We start from the raw sequence: 20,704 nt of genomic DNA, 5'->3' as shown, positions 1-20,704 counted from the left end.
GATGGTCTTTCAGATTAGATGTATGCAGCCTCTATTTATAAAAATGTAGTTATCACTGAGAGGTGTCCTTAGGTATATTGCAAAACATAAAGACCCTGAGCAAGCTTTAGCTAGGCAAAGTTAGACATCAGAACAAATTGGGGCTAGTCAGAGCTCAGCTGTGGAATTTGTCTTTTAAATTCCTGTTTTCTTCCTGTAAAAGCAAATGTTTGGTTTTTATGAGATATGCTGGGTTAGCTGCAGGTTTTATGTATGGGCAATGGTCCCTGGGAACAGATTTTATAAGCCATACAGTTGCTTGCCATTAAATTTGATTTACGATTCAAATCACTTTTTGAGGCTGAGTTGCTTTCTGCAAGCTGAGTGTTAAAGTATGCCTCTGGAAAGCAGGGGTGGCTGTGCTCTGACCTCCTCTGGTCCAGAACTAATGAGTATGTGTAAATAAGATAAGAAACAGTATGAATACATTCAGACTTCAAGGCTTTTCTTTCCCCGAAAGGCATGTCTTCTTACATAGTTCATACTGCTCAGCAGAGTGGAGTTATTTGTGTCAAAAGGGACTAATAGAAATTAAGATGAGAGAACAGTGCTAATGTTATTTGAGGTGATTTTTGTTTGTTTGGAGTGCATACAACAAGAAAGTGCAAAAAAATCAGTGTTTGTAATAGCATCTACAAAATGCTGACAGATTATTAGATCGCTATGATTTCCTTTTACTTTTGGATTTCTAGCAAAGACAAGAATGTCTATGCCACTATTCCTTTAAAATAAATGTTACTATCAGTTCTGAAAATAAAACAAATTTATACCTATACAGAGGTAGAGATTAACTCGTGTCTCGTGTTTAATACTTGTAAACCAAGATTGAGTTATCTGGCTTTTAAAGATATGCAAGATTTTTTCAGATTTTTCATTCTTGTTCTTCGATAGCATAAAGAAGAGTAGCTATCAATAGTTTTGAGGGGAAAAATAAAAATCTGTTTACTATAGTGGGAGGGGTTGGGTTTTTGTTAACTTCTGTAGGTTTTTTTTTTTAATGACAAAAAATACATGTGATTATTAAGCATGAAAATGAAAGCAAAATTTTATTTAGTTTCATATTGATTTCCAGACAGTAGAAAACTCGAAAAAATTTCAAAAAAATTAACTTTCAAGGGCAAACTTACCAACCAAGCTATGCAATAAGAACATCTCTCCCAGCACAGTAGCAGCATTTTGGATGATCAGAGCAGCGTAAGAGTATTCTGGTAAACCAAATACTTCATTTGCAATTTTTATATTGGGTTTAAAAGGCTGAACTAGAGGGGACAGCATTATATCTAACCTGAAGAAGAACTGGGGCTTGATTTTTAAATATCTTTGTGTTTTGAAGACACTTGAGACACTCGGCACCCATATTGTCTGTGCATAGTTATTATCTATTGCTCGTTTTAAAGTACTTTTGTCACATACGGTATTCAGTTACTTTTCAGTAGAGCTGTATTTATAGAAAGTTCCCAGTGCCTACAAAATTCTTCCTGGAAGTTATCACTATTTTTCCTTTAGCATTCTTCTTTTCTGTAAATAGCCCTCACTCCTTAAATGATTCTTCTCTATGTGGAGTATTTATGCTGCTTGGGCTTTTTGTTATATCAAGCTGCTGCAATACCGAAGTGTAGCAGGGGACCTTCCAGTGCATTTGAACTGCAAACTCGGCGCCGCTTAGCTCCTTTTCTTAGGCTGCTAACAACAATGCTAATGAATGAATCCCTCAAATCATACACCATTGGCACTATGTGCAGGAGTCTCTCAGCTCTGAACTGTTACATTGTCTTCTGAGGGGTGGAATTCAGTGGTTTGGGGTTTTTTCGTTTTGTGGGGTTTTTTTTGTTTTGTGGGTTTTTTTTTTTTTGTTAAACCTTAGATAAATAAGGCTTTTCTGCAGAGCAGTCTCAATTAAATTTCCAAAAAGAAAAAAGAAAAAGATAAAATGCTTTGATAAGATTCAGTTGTGGTGGAACTCGGCAATTGCTTCTCTTGGAAGAACTGAAAGTTCAAGGTGTTACTTTCCACAGGTAACCTACAAAACGTTATGCTTCTGCTTCCATGCATCACCATGGCACCACCCATTTATTTTGTTAATATGAGCTCCATTATTTTATGAAAATCAAACTCAATGACAGGTGCAGTAACCTGTAAGTAGCAACCTGTCATTAATTTTAAAGATTAGTTACAGGAATTCAAACTGTCTTTAGGAATATAAACAGCAAAGGAGTCAAGGGCAGAATGTAACTTTCATTTGTAATCTGAATTTTCTAAAGACATTTAATTTTCTTTAAGATATATGTATTCTTTTATTTCATTCTTTAAGATGAAAGTATTTGTCCTCTATTACATATGTCTACAATAGGCAGCATGTCTTTTCTATTGCTTGCTCCCCTTCCAAGGTCTTTCTAGCCCGAACCCAGTGTCACACATTGCAGCATTCACCCAAAATTCTCTATAGTAACACGTTTGATATAAAGCTCTGTTCTTTACCTTACCAGTCATAATTTAACACTGCCAGTGAAAAAAGAGAAAGAGGTTGTTTAGTTTCAGGATGGCACCACAAAAATGAGTAGATGCCTTTCCCTTGTGTGGCAGATGATCAGGTCTTGAGACAGTGACTAAGGGCTGCTGGCATTGCTATGCCCTGATCACATCAGCCATTTACAAAAAAGACACATGTACAGATACATAATGCACAGACACATAACACATAGAATTGCAGCAGAGAGAAAGAGAGAGGAAATGTAGATCCAGGAAATGTAGCTAATGAGAACAGACCTTTTAAAATATGGAAGTAGAAAATCATGTGAAAGATCTTGGCACAGAGAAGGACAAGAACAGGGTGTTGTAAAAATAAGACCAGCGTGTGGCCTCAGATCCTATGATTTGTGGCTATTAAGATAAAAGTTGACAACTGTGCTCAAATTTTACCTCTCAAAGACTCTCTCTGCTTAACGTTTGACCAAGCATATTCTAGGTTTACTAAAACACCTATTTATGTTTTATTAAGTAGTTTTATAACTTTCAATAAGAAACCTTTACAGTATTTATAAAGAACTTCTCTGTTAAGAAGGAATTTAATGATGGGAAGAAACAGTTCACTGATCTGAGATGCACTACTGTGAAGGAATTCTAAAACTAGGGCACTTCTCACTCCTCCTTATGACTGCTAACAAGCCCAAATTGACTAAAGTTGACAGCACAATCACGGGATACATAGGAGTAAAAATACACCAAATAGGAAGCATATGGCTTCCTGAAAATACATAGAGGATTTTTTTTTTAAAGTGTTTCCAATGTATCCAGAGAAGCCACTCTTCTGCTTCAATACAACACAAATAAGTTATTTAAAGAGCAGGTTTGTATTCTATATAGTAAAACAGCATCTTTGCAATCACTGCAGTTTAATATGTAAATATCTATGTACTTTGACAGTGATTAAGAAATATTACTATGTTTTATAAAAAGCTGTTTCTTCTTCAATGCTTTAAAATATAGGAATTGTTGCTAAAAATATTTTTAAGGGCGGGCTTTGGTAGCTGTCTTTAGGGATGCTGGGCTATGTGAACAGAATGCAGCCACAGCCCTGAGTAAGGTGTCTAAATCTAGGAGGAGGGGATTTAAAATACACCTTTGCATTTCATTATCAGCTTTAGGTGCAATATGAAATGTTCTGATATGCATCAACTGTGTGTGATGCCTGATATTCCCCAAGAATTATGCACGTTCTGTGGGCTGTAACGGTAGACATGTAAAATGCAGAACTTGTAAATTTAGCTGTAAAGTTATATTTTGTACATGAAAGGATAAGGCCTCAGTTTACCAGCGGAGGGGCAAGCTGGTGTGAGGAAAGGAGGTACACTATCCTAGTGCTATTGCCAGAAAAATGAGGGTGAGATACTGTAAATTGTAATGCTTTTTCCTACAGACACCTTCCACAAGCCACAGAGAAGAGCTTCCTAAGTTACTGCAAAAGTATTCAGTGGAGCATAAATGCAGCACATCTTGAAGAATGATGCTGTCACTGTTGTTTAAATCTCCAGTAACTCACATGAGCTCATGATCCTTGTAACCAAGTCCTCATGCCCTGTACTGCCCACTGGAGCTGCAGGCAGCAACTTTTGGTTCAAAATCAGAAAAGAAATGGGGATGCAAAGACTTCAACTAACCTTGGCAGTTCAGTTCCCCCCTAATATAAGTATCTTCAGAAAGAACATCCAAATAATGACTGTGAAAGGAGGAGCAAACAACTGTTTCTGGCATTCCAAAGAAAAAATGCAGATTGAGTCTACAGCAATTTTTCTTGCCCATTTCGCCGTGGTTTGCATGGGGAGAAATAGAGCAGTAGGCTTTCTTTCACATGCTTTTACTACAGTGTACAATGGTGATTTTGAAAGAGAAAAATAATTCTTCAAGCTTACAAAATGATATAGAAGCACCAAAATACACTTGGTTTGAGCTTATTAAGGGAGCACTTTGTAACAGGCAAACTGTAGTACTTTGTTTCTAGAACTGGTTTTTTTTTTAAGCATTTAATAGGACAGTTTCCATGGCAACTTGAACCGAACAGATTGTTCATTGACTTCAGTACATTTCTATTAAACATCTTTTCTCTGTAGTTAGGCCTGCCTCTCCAGCTTTTTCATCTCTTTGGATGCTTATGCATTACCCCTTTTTTGCAGATATCCTTAAACTAGATTGGACTCTACCTTTCTGTGCTCTTTAACAAAAACAAATGTTGAGGGAAGAGTTCCACAATCATTCTCTGAGTTTCCTGGAGTCCATTTTCTTTTCTATCGCGTACTCCTGTTTTAATACGCTTCCCTGTAGAACCAGAATCTGTAATTCAAATTGATACTGTTGCCTATCGGTGAAAGAGAAATGGACACCACAGAAATGTTCAGCATTAAAAGCCCAAATAGCTTCTGGATACTCTTGCTCATTTCACTAAGACCTGTAATGATTAATGCTGCACAGCATATATGAATAAAACTGCTGTCATACCAGAAGTTCCTTATGTTGTCCAGTAAAGAGAAAGCACATGATTAATATAGTGCATTCTAGATCTGACCCCTTAAATAATTTAATCAATGTTTATCTAATTTTGAAAGGTAGCCTTGGAAGTCCCAATGAAAATTTCTCCTGCTAATGGAGATGTGCAGTTTGTTCTTTGTCGTATTGTAATGTCAACCCCTGGAGCACTGTGTCTGGAGGGTTAAATAAATTACTTGGATTGAATCTTTGATGTAGAGAAAATAGAGTCAAAACACAGTGACAACTGATATGAAACACAGTAAATGGAGGAAAATGGTCTTTGGTTTAATCCACAGAGCTTTAGTTAAATGAGGCTTTCAATTTGCTGTTGCCCATCAATTTTAGGAATACTTGTGTTCTGCTTCTGCGTTGAAAAAACTTTCAGGGCCTTTTCATTATCACTCTTGAATATTTAAGTTTCAAACTATGATAATCAGTCAGGCTGGAAATGTTGTTATAGTCTTGGTAGCAATGGACTCTGTTTTTCATCAGTTCACTTAAAGCTTTCCTCCTGCTCCCCTAAAGCCTAGATTTGTATGTGCTCTGGGTGGGAAATGACAGCGAGCTGTAAGAAGAATTGTCACTACATGGCAACAACTTTTAATCAAGAGCTTGTTTCCTCTCGTTAGAATGAGAGTAAGTCTCTTTGAGGGCTTTTTTGCTCCACTTCATTTTGCTTTTGCTTCTTGCTTTTCAAGTGAGCTGTCACATTTCCTAATTATAAAACATTCTGCACTTGCAGCAAAGACGGGGTTATGCAATTTTCTTAATTCAATAGATTGCTTGTCATTGCTGAACAGAAAACCTTTTATTATCTTTCAGTCTTTTTTACATCTACTTTTCCTAGGTCTTTGACACACTTGGGGAAAAAAAAAAGGTAATCTTTCCTTTGCATGTGCCGTTGCATTTACCTAACTGCATAAGTAAATGCAGTCTGATGCTGGAAGGACATGGAAATGTCTCAGTTATGAACTGGTAACTTCCTTTGAGGAACAAAAACGCATTTCCATGTTTTGTAGATGTGAAATATATCCCCTCCTCCCCCTCCCTCCCAAATATTAGAAGAGGCTAAGTATATTTTTAAGGTTTTTACTTGAAGTGTACCTGATTTTCATGTTTCCCAAATCTTAAAGTTATCAATTCTATAAGCACTTGTTCAGGAGTGTATTCACTCTACAGTTGTCTGACTGTATGTTTTAACTTTTTCTCTAATTAGTCTAAATATTCCTCAGACTAGCTAAGGTTGTCTTGAAAGCCTTATTTTCACAAGAAAATAATTGGATGCTCTTTTTTCTGGAACTCTTTGATAGGATTCACTGCTGCCAATTTTTCAATACTCTCTTTTGGCCTGAATGCACTTGAAATAAGCCAAATGGTAGGTTTCTAATTAAAAATCCAATTCTTAAAGATAAAACTTGTCTGATCTCTGGAAACAAGTGGCATTATATTGACAGCCTCTCTGGCAAAGTTGAGAAATTGAATGGCAAGTATAAACGAACACAGTGAGCAGTGAAAACCTGTATCACACTTGAGAGCATTCCAGCAGCAAAAGACAATCCTTATTAAATCAGACACTAGTCACGACAGCAAGTTCTGCAAAATGAGAATATTCTATAAAGGACAGGTCTTCCCTCATTAGAAGCTATGCTGTTGCACCCAGAGTGGCCCAAAACATATTCCTGATGTCTTAATATGGGTGAAAATATCTGAAACTTATCAGTTTACTGTGCTTTTATGTTTTTCAATCAAGTCATGAGTAGTGTAATCATTACTCCAGAGAAGGCTGTAGAGATTGCTACCATGTGAAACTTTGGCTGGTTCTTCCACAAAGCATTCTCAATGAGAGGTACTGTCTGCTTTTATTTTTCTTTTTTTGAAGAATATATTTTGGGCAGTCATTCTAAAAACCTAGATTATTCCTTCTGTAATACAGAATCTGACAGCTACAGATCTGAGAAACAGAAAAATAGTTATTATGATTTGGAGAAAAAAAAATGTTGTTGTTTTTTTTTTTTTTTTTTAAGAAGTGAGTATTTCCCTCCTGCCTTTCAATGCTGTAGGGACTTAGTGATTACAAGTGTTCTAGTTTTTGAAGCATTCATGCATAGCCGGTAGAAAACAATCAGCTTGCTTTTAATTTAGTTACATTAATTTAATTGAATGTTCATTTATAAAATGTACAATACAAAGCTCAAGCTTTTTCTGAGTTACTTTTAATTCAATTTCCCCTGCGTACTCCTCCGGAAAAGCCAGATCTTAGCTTGCGTTAATGTTGCTTTGCACTGTTTCAACAACAGGTACCAAGTGTTTCTCGAAGCACTTTGCTATATTTTGGAGCACTCCTAGATGAGCTGATGACTACATCGGTAGTTGGAACCACACCACTCATTCTCCTTGTTCCTGCCTGCCAGTAAGAGAGGTTATTCTGGAAGAAGTAGCGTACATCTGAAGAACTCAGATACTTCTTTGTTGGCTTAGTTTACACTGGAGATTTTCCTGGCTGATTCCAAGAATGAGAAAACGCAAAGGTATCTGTGTATGTCCACTTCAGCTGTGCCAAGTGATACTCATCCCCAGCTGTGGCTTTGTCTTCAGTACATGTTGTGTACTGCTCTAACTCCCAACTCCTCTTGTTCAGTGACTACCAAGATGTTCTGCTAAAATTCAGACATTTTTAGCAGTTCAGCTGTGTAAGGTTGCTTAGAAACCAGCCTTCTTATCCCCCACATTCTCATGACAGATTTCCTATGCAATAACATTACTGCATGACACATTTGTATCCGGACACGCGTTCCTTTTCCACTTGAGATTCTCTTGAGTTGTTGGTGCTTCATGCAATTCGTAAACAGCATGTGGTAAATCACTGGAGTATTAAATCACTGCCACAGTCAAAATGAGCTCAAGTTTCAAATGCGAGCAGTTCCTCACTCCTGAATTTAGTTATTGATCTTTTCTTCCTGAGAGTGATTTCTAATTTTGTTTTTCAGACTGGGTAGCTAGATGGTATTATGACTGTATGGTAATCTCCACTCCCTTCTTTGCCTCTTTATATAATACTTGCTTGCACCATTTCAAAATTTAGATGGTAAGGGCTTTTGGTTGCAATTGCTTTCTCCTTTGTATTTTCTTCATATTTGTACAAGGCATCTCATATGAACTGGGTATAAAAATATTTATTAGTAATAGAAATATTTGTATTTTTTAAAATGTCACTAATAAGTATCAAAGATATCAACTTGCAGTTGAAGACAGTCATTGTCAGCCACTTCATATTTATATATCTCTCTTTGACTGAAGGGATTTTAGCACTGTCTTTACTTCATTTCTCCTCTGTTTCATAACAGTATTGCACTCTTGCCAGAATGGCAACGTGTTGGTCTGGCAAAATAATGAGAAAAGCTAATGGCCACATCTGGCAGAAAGAATATTTGCTATTGATAAAGACAATAAGGTCCCATCGTAGTCGTCTTGTTTAGTCTCATGTAAGAACCACACGCAATTTCAATCAAAACTACAGTCAGTGCTTTTTCGGACTGTGCAATGTATCACCAGTGAACCATATAGTTTGAAATTATAAATTAGTATAATTTTCATATATTTCTTTCAAAATTTAACATCAACATAATGCAAATATGATTTAAATATGCATTCTACTTTATAGGGCATAAAGGCCTAAACCCTGCAATAAAGAAGTAGTACTGTCAAGACAAAGATAATGAGAAACTTAAGAGAGTTTCCTGGGATAGGGAATGTTTTAAGAAGGATTTATGAAAGAATGGGATTTAAAATGGGATTTGGAGACAAAGGCGAGCTGTCTGCTTGAAAAAAGCCAAACTGAAATAACTGAGCCAAAAGGAAGAGTAAAAGGATCATAAACTAACATAAATGAATAGGGCTAGAATATATAACATGTTGCAAGGAGGATAAAGTGTTGCATTGAATACTGTGAAAGAAAACCAATGAATGAACTGATGATACTGAATGAAAATTCAGTTTTGTTGGTCCTAATTTTGTCACTAGCTTTAAAATTTCACAAGAAAAGGTATCTTTTGCGAATAATGAAGAAAGAGGTGAGAACATTCGCAACTGCATTTAGTTGAATGATAACAGAAACACAAAATAATGTTCTTTGCCAAGCTCCTCATGAACCTAGAGAAGTGTTTGTGGTATTCGTGAAGAAAATGCATGCAGAGTTGTGCAAAAGTGAAAGGCAGAAAGCAAAACATACAAAACCCCTTAAGTTTTGGGTGTGATAGGCAGATGGCTTTAAAAATATTTTTTTTTAATTGTAAGTCATTCTTTTAATGCTTATCCATAGCAAAGTAACAAGAATGATAACGCTTTAGCATAGTATCCAAGCCACAGGAACCTCCCATGTTTCAGTTTGTGCCCATTGCCTCTTGTCCTGTCACTGGGCACCACTGAAAAGAGCCTGGTTCCGTCTTTTTTGCACCCTCCCTTCAGATTTCTGTACGCGTTGATGAGATCCCCCCGAGCCTTCTCTTTTCCAGGCTGAACACTTCCAGCTCTCTCAGCCTTTCCTCATAGGAGAGATGGCCCAGTCCTTTAATCATCTTAGTGGCCCTTCACTGGACTCTCTTAAGTAGCTCCATATGTTGTACTGGTGAGCCCAGAACTGGACTCCAGATGTGCCCTTATCAGTGCTGAGGTGAAGATTAGAGGGGAAAGATGTATACAACCTTTTTTCCCCTCTCTAGCCTTCTTTCTTCCCATGTACAAGGAAAACGCTATCAAAATTTAGTTTTTAGATATGGATAGAATGGGATCATTAGAAAGGCTGGTTTCAACACACTGTAAGCATTTGTTGTTGTTTTATTCTTAAAAACATTTTTCTTTTTCAAGGGGCGAATGTTTGATTTGGTTTTAGTTACATTTCACACTTCTGTGCCTCTCTTTTGAAAAATGTTTTACTCCCTCTTCTTAAATATACCGTAGACTTACAGTGCATTCCAACAATTCTATTTGCCATGTTTGCCAACATTTTAAAATTTGTGGGGGAAATTCAGCAATGTAGAGTAATGGAAGATACAGCCTCTTAATACCACAATAATATTCACTCTTTTCTCATAACCAGAAAGCAACCTCTGTGTATCACAAATTTACTTATATTGCACTTAAAAAGCCCTTTGGCTTAGGTACCCTTAAAGTTCCTTGTTCAGACAAATTTTATAGCACAGTATGTACATACGCTAGAAAACTGTCTAGAAAGAGGTCATATATACATAAAATTACCTGGTCTTCAAAGTCAAATTCTGTATAAACAGTATCTTCAGAATCCATAATCAGACTGCAATGAAGTTCATTTGGCCCTAAAATAGGAAAGAAAATAAGACTTCAGAAATGGATTGGAAATTTTCACTTTATGTGATGGAACACTATAATATTTCCAATTGTCTGTATGTATGCAAAAACTGTAATCCAAGGAACCATTCAGACGTGCTGGAGCACCCGGGTGAATGGTATTCCATTAACAAAGCCTTCAAAGGATCCATAAAAGGTACTACAAATCTTAATAAGGAACGGTTGTACTAAATGGCAAATTGTTTCAGCTAGATTGCAAATTTATTGGGCAGGGTGTTCTGCGTGCCATAATTTGCCATTGTAAAATTGCCACAGGGATCTTGGCTCGGGGGAGAATACAAACCATGTTTAGGAAAGAGAAAGGAAATACTGACTAATTGGTGATTAGCAGAAAAGGATCCTGGAGTGATGTTGATGGGAGACCAAAGCAGCATGCTTCCAGCAGCAACAGTCCCCATTCCTATTCTACCGCTTTCCAAGGTGACAGTGTAGCTCTGCCCCTTCTCCCCATCATCTTCCTGTGGCAGGACCAGCAAGTTGTGCAGCCTCCTGCACTTGGGATGACAAAATTCAGTTGCTGAGGAGCTTTGACCTGGCTGAGCTTTACAATTTAGCTTCAGCTGAACTGCTGAAGGTGCAGGATAACAGAAATTGGGCTTGGTATTTCAAGAAGTCATGTTGGGGGGTAGTCATTGCTAAACCAGAATGGGATGATAACCCACTAACCATCTTTTTATATAAACATAGGAAGGGTGTAGCATGGACATCATATTCATATTCTGGCATTATCACCCCATTCAGATCATCTTACTCCTGGGCCCTCCAGATGGTGCAGTCCTAAACCAAATCCTGCACCTATTCAACACACATTAAAATGTCAATAGGCATGTGACTACAGGAGTATTTTTCACAGCATTATTAAAATGAGAATAACCAAAATACTGTAATGACACACAGAGATCTAAAAATTGTAACCAGCCAGTAGCCACAGGTGAGTACAATCACTATCTTCATGTGGGGAGCAACAGGTAACACCAAGGGAAATATATGTGCTTTGTTTTGTGCCCTCATGTCCCCAGTCAGACAAGATCACTGATGAGGAAGAGAAAACAACTCCCTCCCTCCTGGGTTACAGGTGTCTCTACCTGGGTTACAGGTGTCTCAACCAGTTCCTGCAAGCACTGGCATTGAGGATACATAGTTTTAAGACTAATGCTGACCTGGAGTTCTTTTCTCACCATTAGAGATGTTTGTATGAGCGGCTCTCTGTAATAAGCACTATCAATAACAGGTTTTGCAGTTCAATTTGTGCCAGATGCATTTACGTATTATCTGCTTTTGTTTGCTTTTAAACTTTACATAGTAATAATCTATGTAGGTGGTGAACTAAACATCACTAAGAGAGAGAATACAGGAGAGGAACTGGATGTCATGATGACTAAAACCGTAACTGCTTAGTAGAGATGATGATTCCACGGCGTCTTAATTTGCAATCCATATTACAATTGCTGCCAAATTAATCTTTGACGCAACTCTTTGGACTATGTAAGAGAGACCAGGGAAAGACTTGCGTCTACCATCTGCTGGTGTTTTTGGGTTTGGGATTTTTTTTTCCCTAATGTTCACGTATACTTTATCAGATTGCTATAAAAAAAATAATAGAAAGGGATTATAGAATGTCACATGTACATATGCAGCATGTTCTCTGGTATATACACTTCATGATCTTTTGAAAATACCTCTCTGTAAAAGGTATATGCAACCAAATAGATTTACAACTCCTGAGAGAATCTTAATTTTTTGATTTATTTTACATAGCTGACATCTCACTCTTAACATTGTGTCATTGTTGATAATATAATTTAACTAAGCCTCAGTCATCACCAGCACTGGCCTACCTTGACACATCAATCACTGTTAAAGGCACTTGTGTGCAAGTATTTGATTAACTGTCACTTACCTACCAAGAGCAGTATGTATCCTTAGCTAGAAACGCTAATATGAAATAGGGTGCCGCAAACTTTAATGTAAAGGTCAGGCTGAAAAAGAATACTCATGCATAATGTATCTTAAGTGATAAAAGCCATAATGGCTATACAATTTTAATATGGTCAAGCATCTTAAGGCCTTTTTTCTTTTTTTTTTAACTAGGACACCAGTTTCCTTGGGGAAGCATAGCTCCTTTCTAGGATATATTCAAGGAAGGTCAGGAAAATTGAAGATATGTGTCTTTTCTTTCTTGGTTCAATGAAAACTAATAAAACCCATAACCATCTATCACTGAACAGTATACGGACTTCTCTACCCTTCTCAAATTGCCTAAAGGCAAACCTACCAGAAATGAATTGAAGAAAATGACTATTCGCAGGACAAGATAAAATAATGAGGGGACATATACCTGTGTTATCCCTGGTGCAGTATGAATAAGCATGAGTGTAGTTCTTTGCTATCCCCCAGCTCAGTTTGTTGTTGGAGGGAGCATATTTTGCTGAGTTTGGACTACATCTTGCTAAAACAGGGCTTCCAGGGGAGGACAACAGGCTCACTAACCAATCGCTAGTATGCGTGGCAGCAGAAGCATACCAGATAGCCACTTTGCAAGGTACTGGGAGTCAGTAATCCTGGTGGCAGGCAAAGCTACTGATGAGGCTAAAGCCAAGGGCAGAGTGTTAGAAAGAGTGAATAATTCAAAACTCAGCTCAGGTTTTCTAAGCCCAAATTTCAATCGGCAACATTTTATGTAAAACTTGTGGCAATGTTCAGCTATCAAAGGAGACACACAAGATGTTGGCTTAAGGAAAAGAGGGGGATTGGTTAAAGCATTTGGAAGCAAACATGCCCTGCTGCTTTCAATGAGTCTGCAGGCTGCACATCTCATGCTCTGACAACAAAACAGCTGATCATAAGTAAGTTTCATTGCCTTTTCTGAGTTGCATTGTTTTTCCTTTGATAAGTTGGTACATTGAGAACTAGGCTATAAAATAAATTAACACTTGTTTACCATTAAGAGGAAAGTCTTACAGTTTGAATTGTCCTAATTCCTTTTGAAGGGATGCCCCATTCCACCACATAATCTCAGCTCTTGGTTAACTTAGAGCCTTCGTGTGCTTCTATGAACTTATTGAAAACAATCTGAGTAACTGTATCAATTTCAAAAGGGGAAACTCAACAGTTGAAAAAAAAAATTAAGAAAAATGCATGAAAGCTCTACTGCCATGGAGAAATAGCTTGCAAGCACCTGATCTGAAAAGGTACTCTTATGACTTAACAATATGCTTCTTCAATTTCAGTGCATGCCTAAAGTTGAGGTAAGAGAAACGTGGTCATTTTCACGTGCCCTGTGTTTTCCTTAGGGGAAAAAGCAGAGAGGATTTTATTAGGTACAGTACTGAACAATTAAAAAATAAATCAGTTGGAAGTTTTTATTAAATCCCCGTTAACTGAATAATCAGCTCTCCAGGGAGCAGCAGGCTGCTGAAAAAAGAAACAGCACATCACTAGAATGCATTCCCTTTTTTTGCTAGGCTTTGTATCTTGACACTGAAAGCATCATTCATAAAGATCTGTCTTGCTAGGAACGCAAGAGAATCCAGTGACACAGCACTGAGGGATGAGCTGAATTAATGGGTGGCTGCAGTTGTACAAGGCTGTGCTGACAGGAGCTACCCCTGCCAGGTCTGGGAGTCAAGGAGAATGACTCCCCTGCCCCCGGAGGGGTGCAGGGCTGTGCTCAGTCGCTTCCTTCACCATGACGCTGTACTTTTAAATTTTATGCTGTATTTTACATATTGTTTGTTGCTCCTAACCTGAATTGCACTGGATTGGTCATGGAAAGCTGAGAGAGTATGGCTGTTATGGGTAGGTGTGTGATTCCTACGACAAAAATGCGCCCCAGAACCCAGGGGCATCATGGCCCTAAACGTCTCTGGTCCTATAAAACACTCGAGTGTTCTGAGCCTGGGTGCATGTCACTTTCTCTGAAAGTCTGTTCATCCTTAAGTTTTCATGAATGCAAATGTCAAGCATTGCTTTTTCACAGTTCACTAAATTCATTTGTACAATGAAACTAAATTGTACTGATCTGACTAAATTTATCTGCAGTTGATTTAACTTCACATTACAAGGTAGCTATACCCCATCATGTGAGTTAATTAAGTCTGCTCCTTGGACCATTTGCATTTTGGCAAATCAGCTAATATATTTCCAATCCTTGCTTAAATCCGTTATTTATTTCAAATCCTGGTAGCAATTCTATTCAATATGGTTCATTGGCTCAAATACGCCCATACTCATATTTTAACAACTACACTATTTGCACCGTTCAACACTGACTGTCATAAAAGTAATCCAAGACTATCCTGTGAAACATGTTGCGTCTCTTAGTAGCATGTTTAAGTTCAATAAAACCAAAATGTCTTTTTATGTTATGGAACATGCTCTGAAGCACAGTCTAATAACTCAATTAATACATGTTGCATATAAGCACTTGGGCAAGACAAATGCTTAGAAGATAAATTTCAAGTGGAATATAACAGAAATAATTTACTGAAGGACTGATTAGCATTAGAATGATTACATTTTAATTTTGCTCTCAGTAAGATGCTTTTAATACAAATTTTATTGCAACCTTACACTGTTGAGTTTCATGACAGGATGTTGCTCTTAGCAACAGTCCTAATATGTCATAGAAGGCAACAATAAGAAAATTGTAATTTAATCTATAAAAATATTCAGTTGTTTTCTTTCAGCATATATTGTTACACAGTTGATTAAAACTGGATTTTACAGGTATGATATATGAATTACATTGATGTGGAGGCATGAAAATATTAGAAATACTATATTTACATTAGCCACCAGGAACCAAAATATATTGCAATATCACTAATAAGATCAAAAGACAAAAAGTGAGATCAAGGCAATGCTGGAATTGCGACTTTTAGAAATTAAATATCTGGTCTCATAGGATCTCTAGAAATCCTACTTCGAATCTCCTTACTATTATTGGTGCTCAGGTTAGGCACCAATTAGATGATTGTGGCATGGCTTCTGATAAAGCTCATAGCTCTCCAATTATTTTGGTGAGGAATTTATTACATAGATCAGACTTTCAAGGAACTGACTGAACTCATCCAGAATCACAACCAATTTGTGCAAATTGTTTACCTTTTGTCAAGCTGTTTGTCAGAGCTAGCACCTTTATGCCATTTCTTTCCTCTTCTTGCTATTCAGTACTTAGCTTATTTGATTGGGGAATCCACAGGTAATTATCAATACAATGCTATACAGTGGGAATGCCATTTTAGGTTTGGAATCAATCTCTTGCCTCTAGGAATAAGGCTAAGCACAAAAGAGGTAAGCGTGCCACTTAATGGAGAAAGCTAGTAGTCTTTATTCTTGTGTGCATCTTATCTCGAAGCTGACTACTAGAAACCTGGTTTTTTAGCTAATGCACTTTATCATTCTCAACCCCCCCAAGTCATCATCCCCCCCACCCCCGCCTTGATAATTCATCTTTATCTCATTTTGAACATTATCAAAAATAGCCTTACGGGTGGGTTTTGTAGGCTAGCTAGCTTGGACCCCCCTTTCAAATCTTCAAAATATGACCTAATCTTCCTGTCTGAAGCACTGCTCTTTGCAAATGTCTTGCTAGTAGAAAAAAATAATCCCCTTTTTGTCAAAAAGAGGTAATAGATGTATTGCTACTACTAGATTTCATTGTGCTTCATCAATTCGTCCTTCCTTGGCAGCCCCCAGATGATTGTTCACAATTACAAATAACTGAAGCTACCCTGTCTGCCCTTTTATGGCAGATGCGTTTTCCCTTAAACAGAGGAGGGATCAGATACGTGATTTTCTCTACTATGCATATCTTTGTTTTAATAAAGGTAGTAAATTTTACAGGAAAATATTTCACTTAGAATTTTCTTTTTCTTTTTGTGTGCTGTTTCACAAGACATTTATGACGTCATCTACCTATATAACCCTCATGGTCTACTTGGAAGGCAGTCAGGGATGCCATCTGTAAAAAGAAAAAGTTGTGAAGTTACCAAGGAACATTTTCTTGTTCCCCTCAAGCAAAATATTTCTGACAGATGTTATGGATTTTCAGTGCTTTGATTTTTAGCTTCAATTCTTTTGCAGTCCTTTGTCCCTCAAAGGCTTTTTCTTTTAAGACATGCAAGCCTCAGTAAGCACAAATAATAAATATATAAATAAATAAAATCCCAAAAGCCTGACTTATATTCACACACAGTTTCAGAATTAGTACCAATTATTAGGGAGGAAGTATGATCATTAATCTCATAGGACTGGTTTTCTGGTGAACACTGAGGTATCATCTCACTGAAACAGATAGCTGACAACTGGAATCGATCAACTTATCAAGTTTTTGTATTGATGATATAGTTGTTCAGTGGACATAGTATTTTAAGGAGAGCTTGTAGATAAACAAGATGCTAGGTGGGTTTTATGAAGTTTCCAAGTGTAAAGAGATTTTTTTTGCCCTTGGTTGTGCAAATGTTTGAGGTTGGTCAAGACTTTGCTACAGTACGTACATCCATACTTAAGGAATATGAAAAAGGCATCCCACCAATGTCAAATGCAGTATAAAAAATGATTCTCTAAATCTTGCATTAACTCACCTGCTGCAGCCTCTTTGTTTGCAAATAGTTTATTGTCAACTGCTGAACTTATGTCAAAGAACACTTCTTCTTCATCTCTGTCTGCATCAAACTATTTAAAAAAAAAAGAAAAAAAAAAAGGTTGGCAATCAGGCACTGCATACTACTTGGCTGATCAATGTGTAATATGACTTCTCACCCCAAGCCTTCTTGATAAGAACCTTTCTATTTTTCTGTGTGCTGTCCATTGCTTTAGGTATTAATCATTTTGACTAAAAACTAAACTAATTTTGTAAACCATTTTACCTATTTTTAATAGCTTGTCAGCAACAGAAGCTATAGTAAAATTTACTTGCTCTCCGAGAATGAAGTTTCAAGGCAGAAAGTAAAACTAGTAATGCATATTACTTTTTCAACCATTGGATGGTTGAAAAAAACGACAGCATAGACACCAGAAATGTGATTACTTTATTGTCACTTCTTTTAAGAGATTAGCATAAATAACTATTTAATTTTCAAGTGAAAAATTTTCAGCAACTTCTGAATTGTCTGAAACCAATTTCCGTGTTATGTATGTGTGTATGATTTCTTCAAGTAGTTGAGCAAAATTCTTAGGAAAAAGTAAAGTATTTTGGAAGTCCCCTATTATATAGAAAAGAAAGCTTTCCTTGCTCTCGCACTAGCAGAAAGTGTATTGGCTCAGCAATAAATTAATAAAATCGGGACAGCAAGGCTCCTTTAAAATGGCAAATAATTAATTTCCCACCTTTTTAAACTTTTTTCATTTATTCTGTCTTTTGCCTGAATTCTGATACTGATTCTCCCAAGTTTTTTTCTCAGCTCTGTCTGATAGGTTCTTTTTCTGGCCAGGTGACAGTGGGTTTGTGTTTTTTCTTATCATATTTATCAAGATTAATTCATTAAGATCATCACTATTGAGGCTTTCTTTGGAAAAAAATTGGACATTTTCTTACTGTTGCTCTGGATTTTTTCTTATTTCTTGAATTGAGGCCAGATACATTACTATGGAAAAAGGGAATACTGTAACCTCAAGTTACAGGAATAAGCAAATAATGGTTGCATCAGATGGCTGTCATTCAGTGCATGCCCCCCTGTATAAGAGTCACTATTTTCAATCATTCTGTATCTTCCGTGTAGTATGTTTTAAGACGCAGAATGAACCCCAGGGTGAAAAGCATTACACTAGCGATTGCAAGCTCAGGAACTTCAGTGGGCTTTTTCTTCCAGGTCCAAGACTGTTGAGCACCTTTTCAGATGTCTTGCCAATATCTGCCTGTCTCATGGTAAAAATAATAGTCAGGAAAAAGCCTTGGAGAGAGAAGTTCAAACCCTACAAGGAACTTTGCTGCAGAAGCTAACATCTATAAGGATGAAGTTGTTTTCCAAATATCTATCTTGGAATATAGCATGATACTTAATGAGTTAATTTCAGAGAGATACTGAATTGCTTGTCTAATACCCACCATTGCAAAATCAGTATCACTCTTTTCATTACGCCTTATGATGAATTATGTATTATCTATATTACTTAAGCTGGTCTGTCACTGGTAATGAAATTTGCTTCCTTATGGCATTTTCCATCAGCACTTCAAGGTAAACTCAGAGGCACATATCAGCCCAAGAATAATTATTTAGAGTGGCAGATGTCAGAAATAGTTCAAAAATAGGGAAGGAACATCAAAGAGACAAAGAATGATTCTGCAAAGTGGGTCTGTGTGAACAAAAGAAAATGGAAGCTTGTGGGAGGCCAGAGCATACTAGAGAGAGGCAACCATTGTAGAAAGTTTGCTGCCAACAAGCTTAAGTCTCAACACCTGTCCAAGTGCTCAAATCTTAATTGGTATTAGTCCTAATTTAAATCTTTAAGGTCTTAATATTTAGCTTTATGCTTAGCTCAGCCCTAGAGTTCATTTCATCATAGATGAGCCTACTATAATTATCAATACATGGAGTTTTCTCACTGGTTCTTGAAATAGAGTTTCTGGCTCTGACCCTGAGGACCACTCAGAAGTTCATCCTGTGATGCAGCACAGTTGTCCATCTGTCTGGGCAGACATTTATCTATTCTTGAGGAGTTCTTCTGCCATTCAGTGTTAATCAAAACTCAAAGCATTGTTTTTTATTTATAAAGCAGAAATATGTTTGTGTTTACCTATTAGAAGGATTACATCTTAACTTGTGTCAAAACTGAGGCTTTTGGAAGAACAGGTCTCAAATGAAGCTATTGGGCTACCGTTGGGCAATTTATTATCCATGCACAAAGAGCAGCTTTGGAATTTTCTTGTGGATGAGAAAAGAGTATTGATCTCTGTGAATTCTTCTGCACTGGTCTGTCTCTGAGGAACTGTGGGGATATGCTTTTCTTCTGTTGCTTCTCAGCAACAAAAATGTACGTGTTTCATTAGATATGCTAGGGAAGACATATCATATAATATGATGTTTGTAGGTATGTGTACGCATAAAACCCAGTAAATTGTAATCAGGTTGTGTCTGATCGTTACTGTGTAGGTCACACCACACTTGGAGAGATGACAGGCTTGCTTTCTTATTTGCAGCATTCCTCTGAATAATCCAGTTTACCATGAAAAAACACATGATCAATCTCAAAACGTTCTGAAGGTTCCAAGAATTTGAAACATCAACTTCCCCCATTCAAAGAACACCAGCTGTGCTTCAGTACTCTGAAAAATCTGGGCTTTGTAATAAAAGCCTATATTGTCACCCAAAGAAAACCAATTATTTGAAGTTTGCACATAGACTCAGTTTTCCCCTCACAAAATGAGAATTGTAATACCTTGAGCCACAGGAAGGCAAGGTAGCTTTCACCGAGAAAATATTTTTGAAAGAATCTAAGTAACCATGTGAGTTCTGTACTTCATTGAATTGCTAAACATTTTTAAATGAAATCCTTTGATAATTATTGGAGGCTTGAATAAAACATGAAAGGTACTCAAACAACCCTATTCACAAAGAACAAACACCAGTAAACTTGTATTTTTAGCAGAACATGTCTAAATCCATAGATTTAGACATGTTGCTTTCCCTACTGAAAACAAATCCCTACTGGCTTCAAAACACAGCTCTTTGCAACTAAATTATCTACTGGTATATTTATGGATGGCTCAGTTTAATTATAGTCAAGGCCTATGTTTTATAGAAATATAATTTTATTAAACATGCCACTGAAAGCATTTGCAATACACAAGACACATTAACTGTATTGTTATCTGAATTGATACAATCTTTACCAGTGATGTGGGAAGAAGCAAAGCATCTCTTCCCTGTGAGGTCAGTGGGGCTTGAGGCCTGAACTTGCTCTACAATGTTTCCCTCAATGAGCACTAATGGGGTTTTTGTACTTCGCTATCTGTTTTGTTGGGGCAGGAAAAGATGAGGGAGGACCTCAGAGGGCAAGAGAATCACATGTGTTTAAGAAACCAGCCTAAATCTCTGAGCAAAGAAAGGTTTCACAAATCTTTGTGAAGTACATTTGGGGGCTATGCTTGGTAAGAATCTAGTAAAGTCCTTCCCCTGCCCAACATACATGTGGAAGCTGCAGGGCAGTAATCTCCATATCACTTCTGTGAGTGGTCCTGCTTCCAAAATTTATCTCCCTGTGATGAAGGAAAATACAAGAAGCTTTTTCTACCTTCCCTCTCCTCAGTCAGTTCAAT

General features: G+C 37.1%; 1 protein-coding gene across 3 annotated transcripts in view; it reads right to left on the bottom strand.

Annotated features, from left to right (window-relative positions):
* The window catches only part of AK5 (adenylate kinase 5), a 98,350-nt gene that overhangs the window by 31,900 nt on the left and 45,746 nt on the right, over positions 1-20,704 (bottom strand). For all 3 annotated transcript variants that reach the window (XM_075156056.1, XM_075156055.1, XM_075156057.1), the window contains 2 exons: positions 17,031-17,121; positions 10,315-10,391 (listed from right to left, as the gene is read on the bottom strand). In XM_075156056.1, coding sequence (XP_075012157.1) covers positions 10,315-10,391; positions 17,031-17,121 — 168 coding nt within the window. The remainder of the gene's footprint in view (positions 1-10,314; positions 10,392-17,030; positions 17,122-20,704) is intronic.

Source organism: Calonectris borealis, chromosome 8 (assembly GCF_964195595.1).
Source record: "Calonectris borealis chromosome 8, bCalBor7.hap1.2, whole genome shotgun sequence".
Taxonomy (NCBI): domain Eukaryota; kingdom Metazoa; phylum Chordata; class Aves; order Procellariiformes; family Procellariidae; genus Calonectris; species Calonectris borealis.
This window is presented reverse-complemented; position numbering and strand designations above follow the sequence as displayed.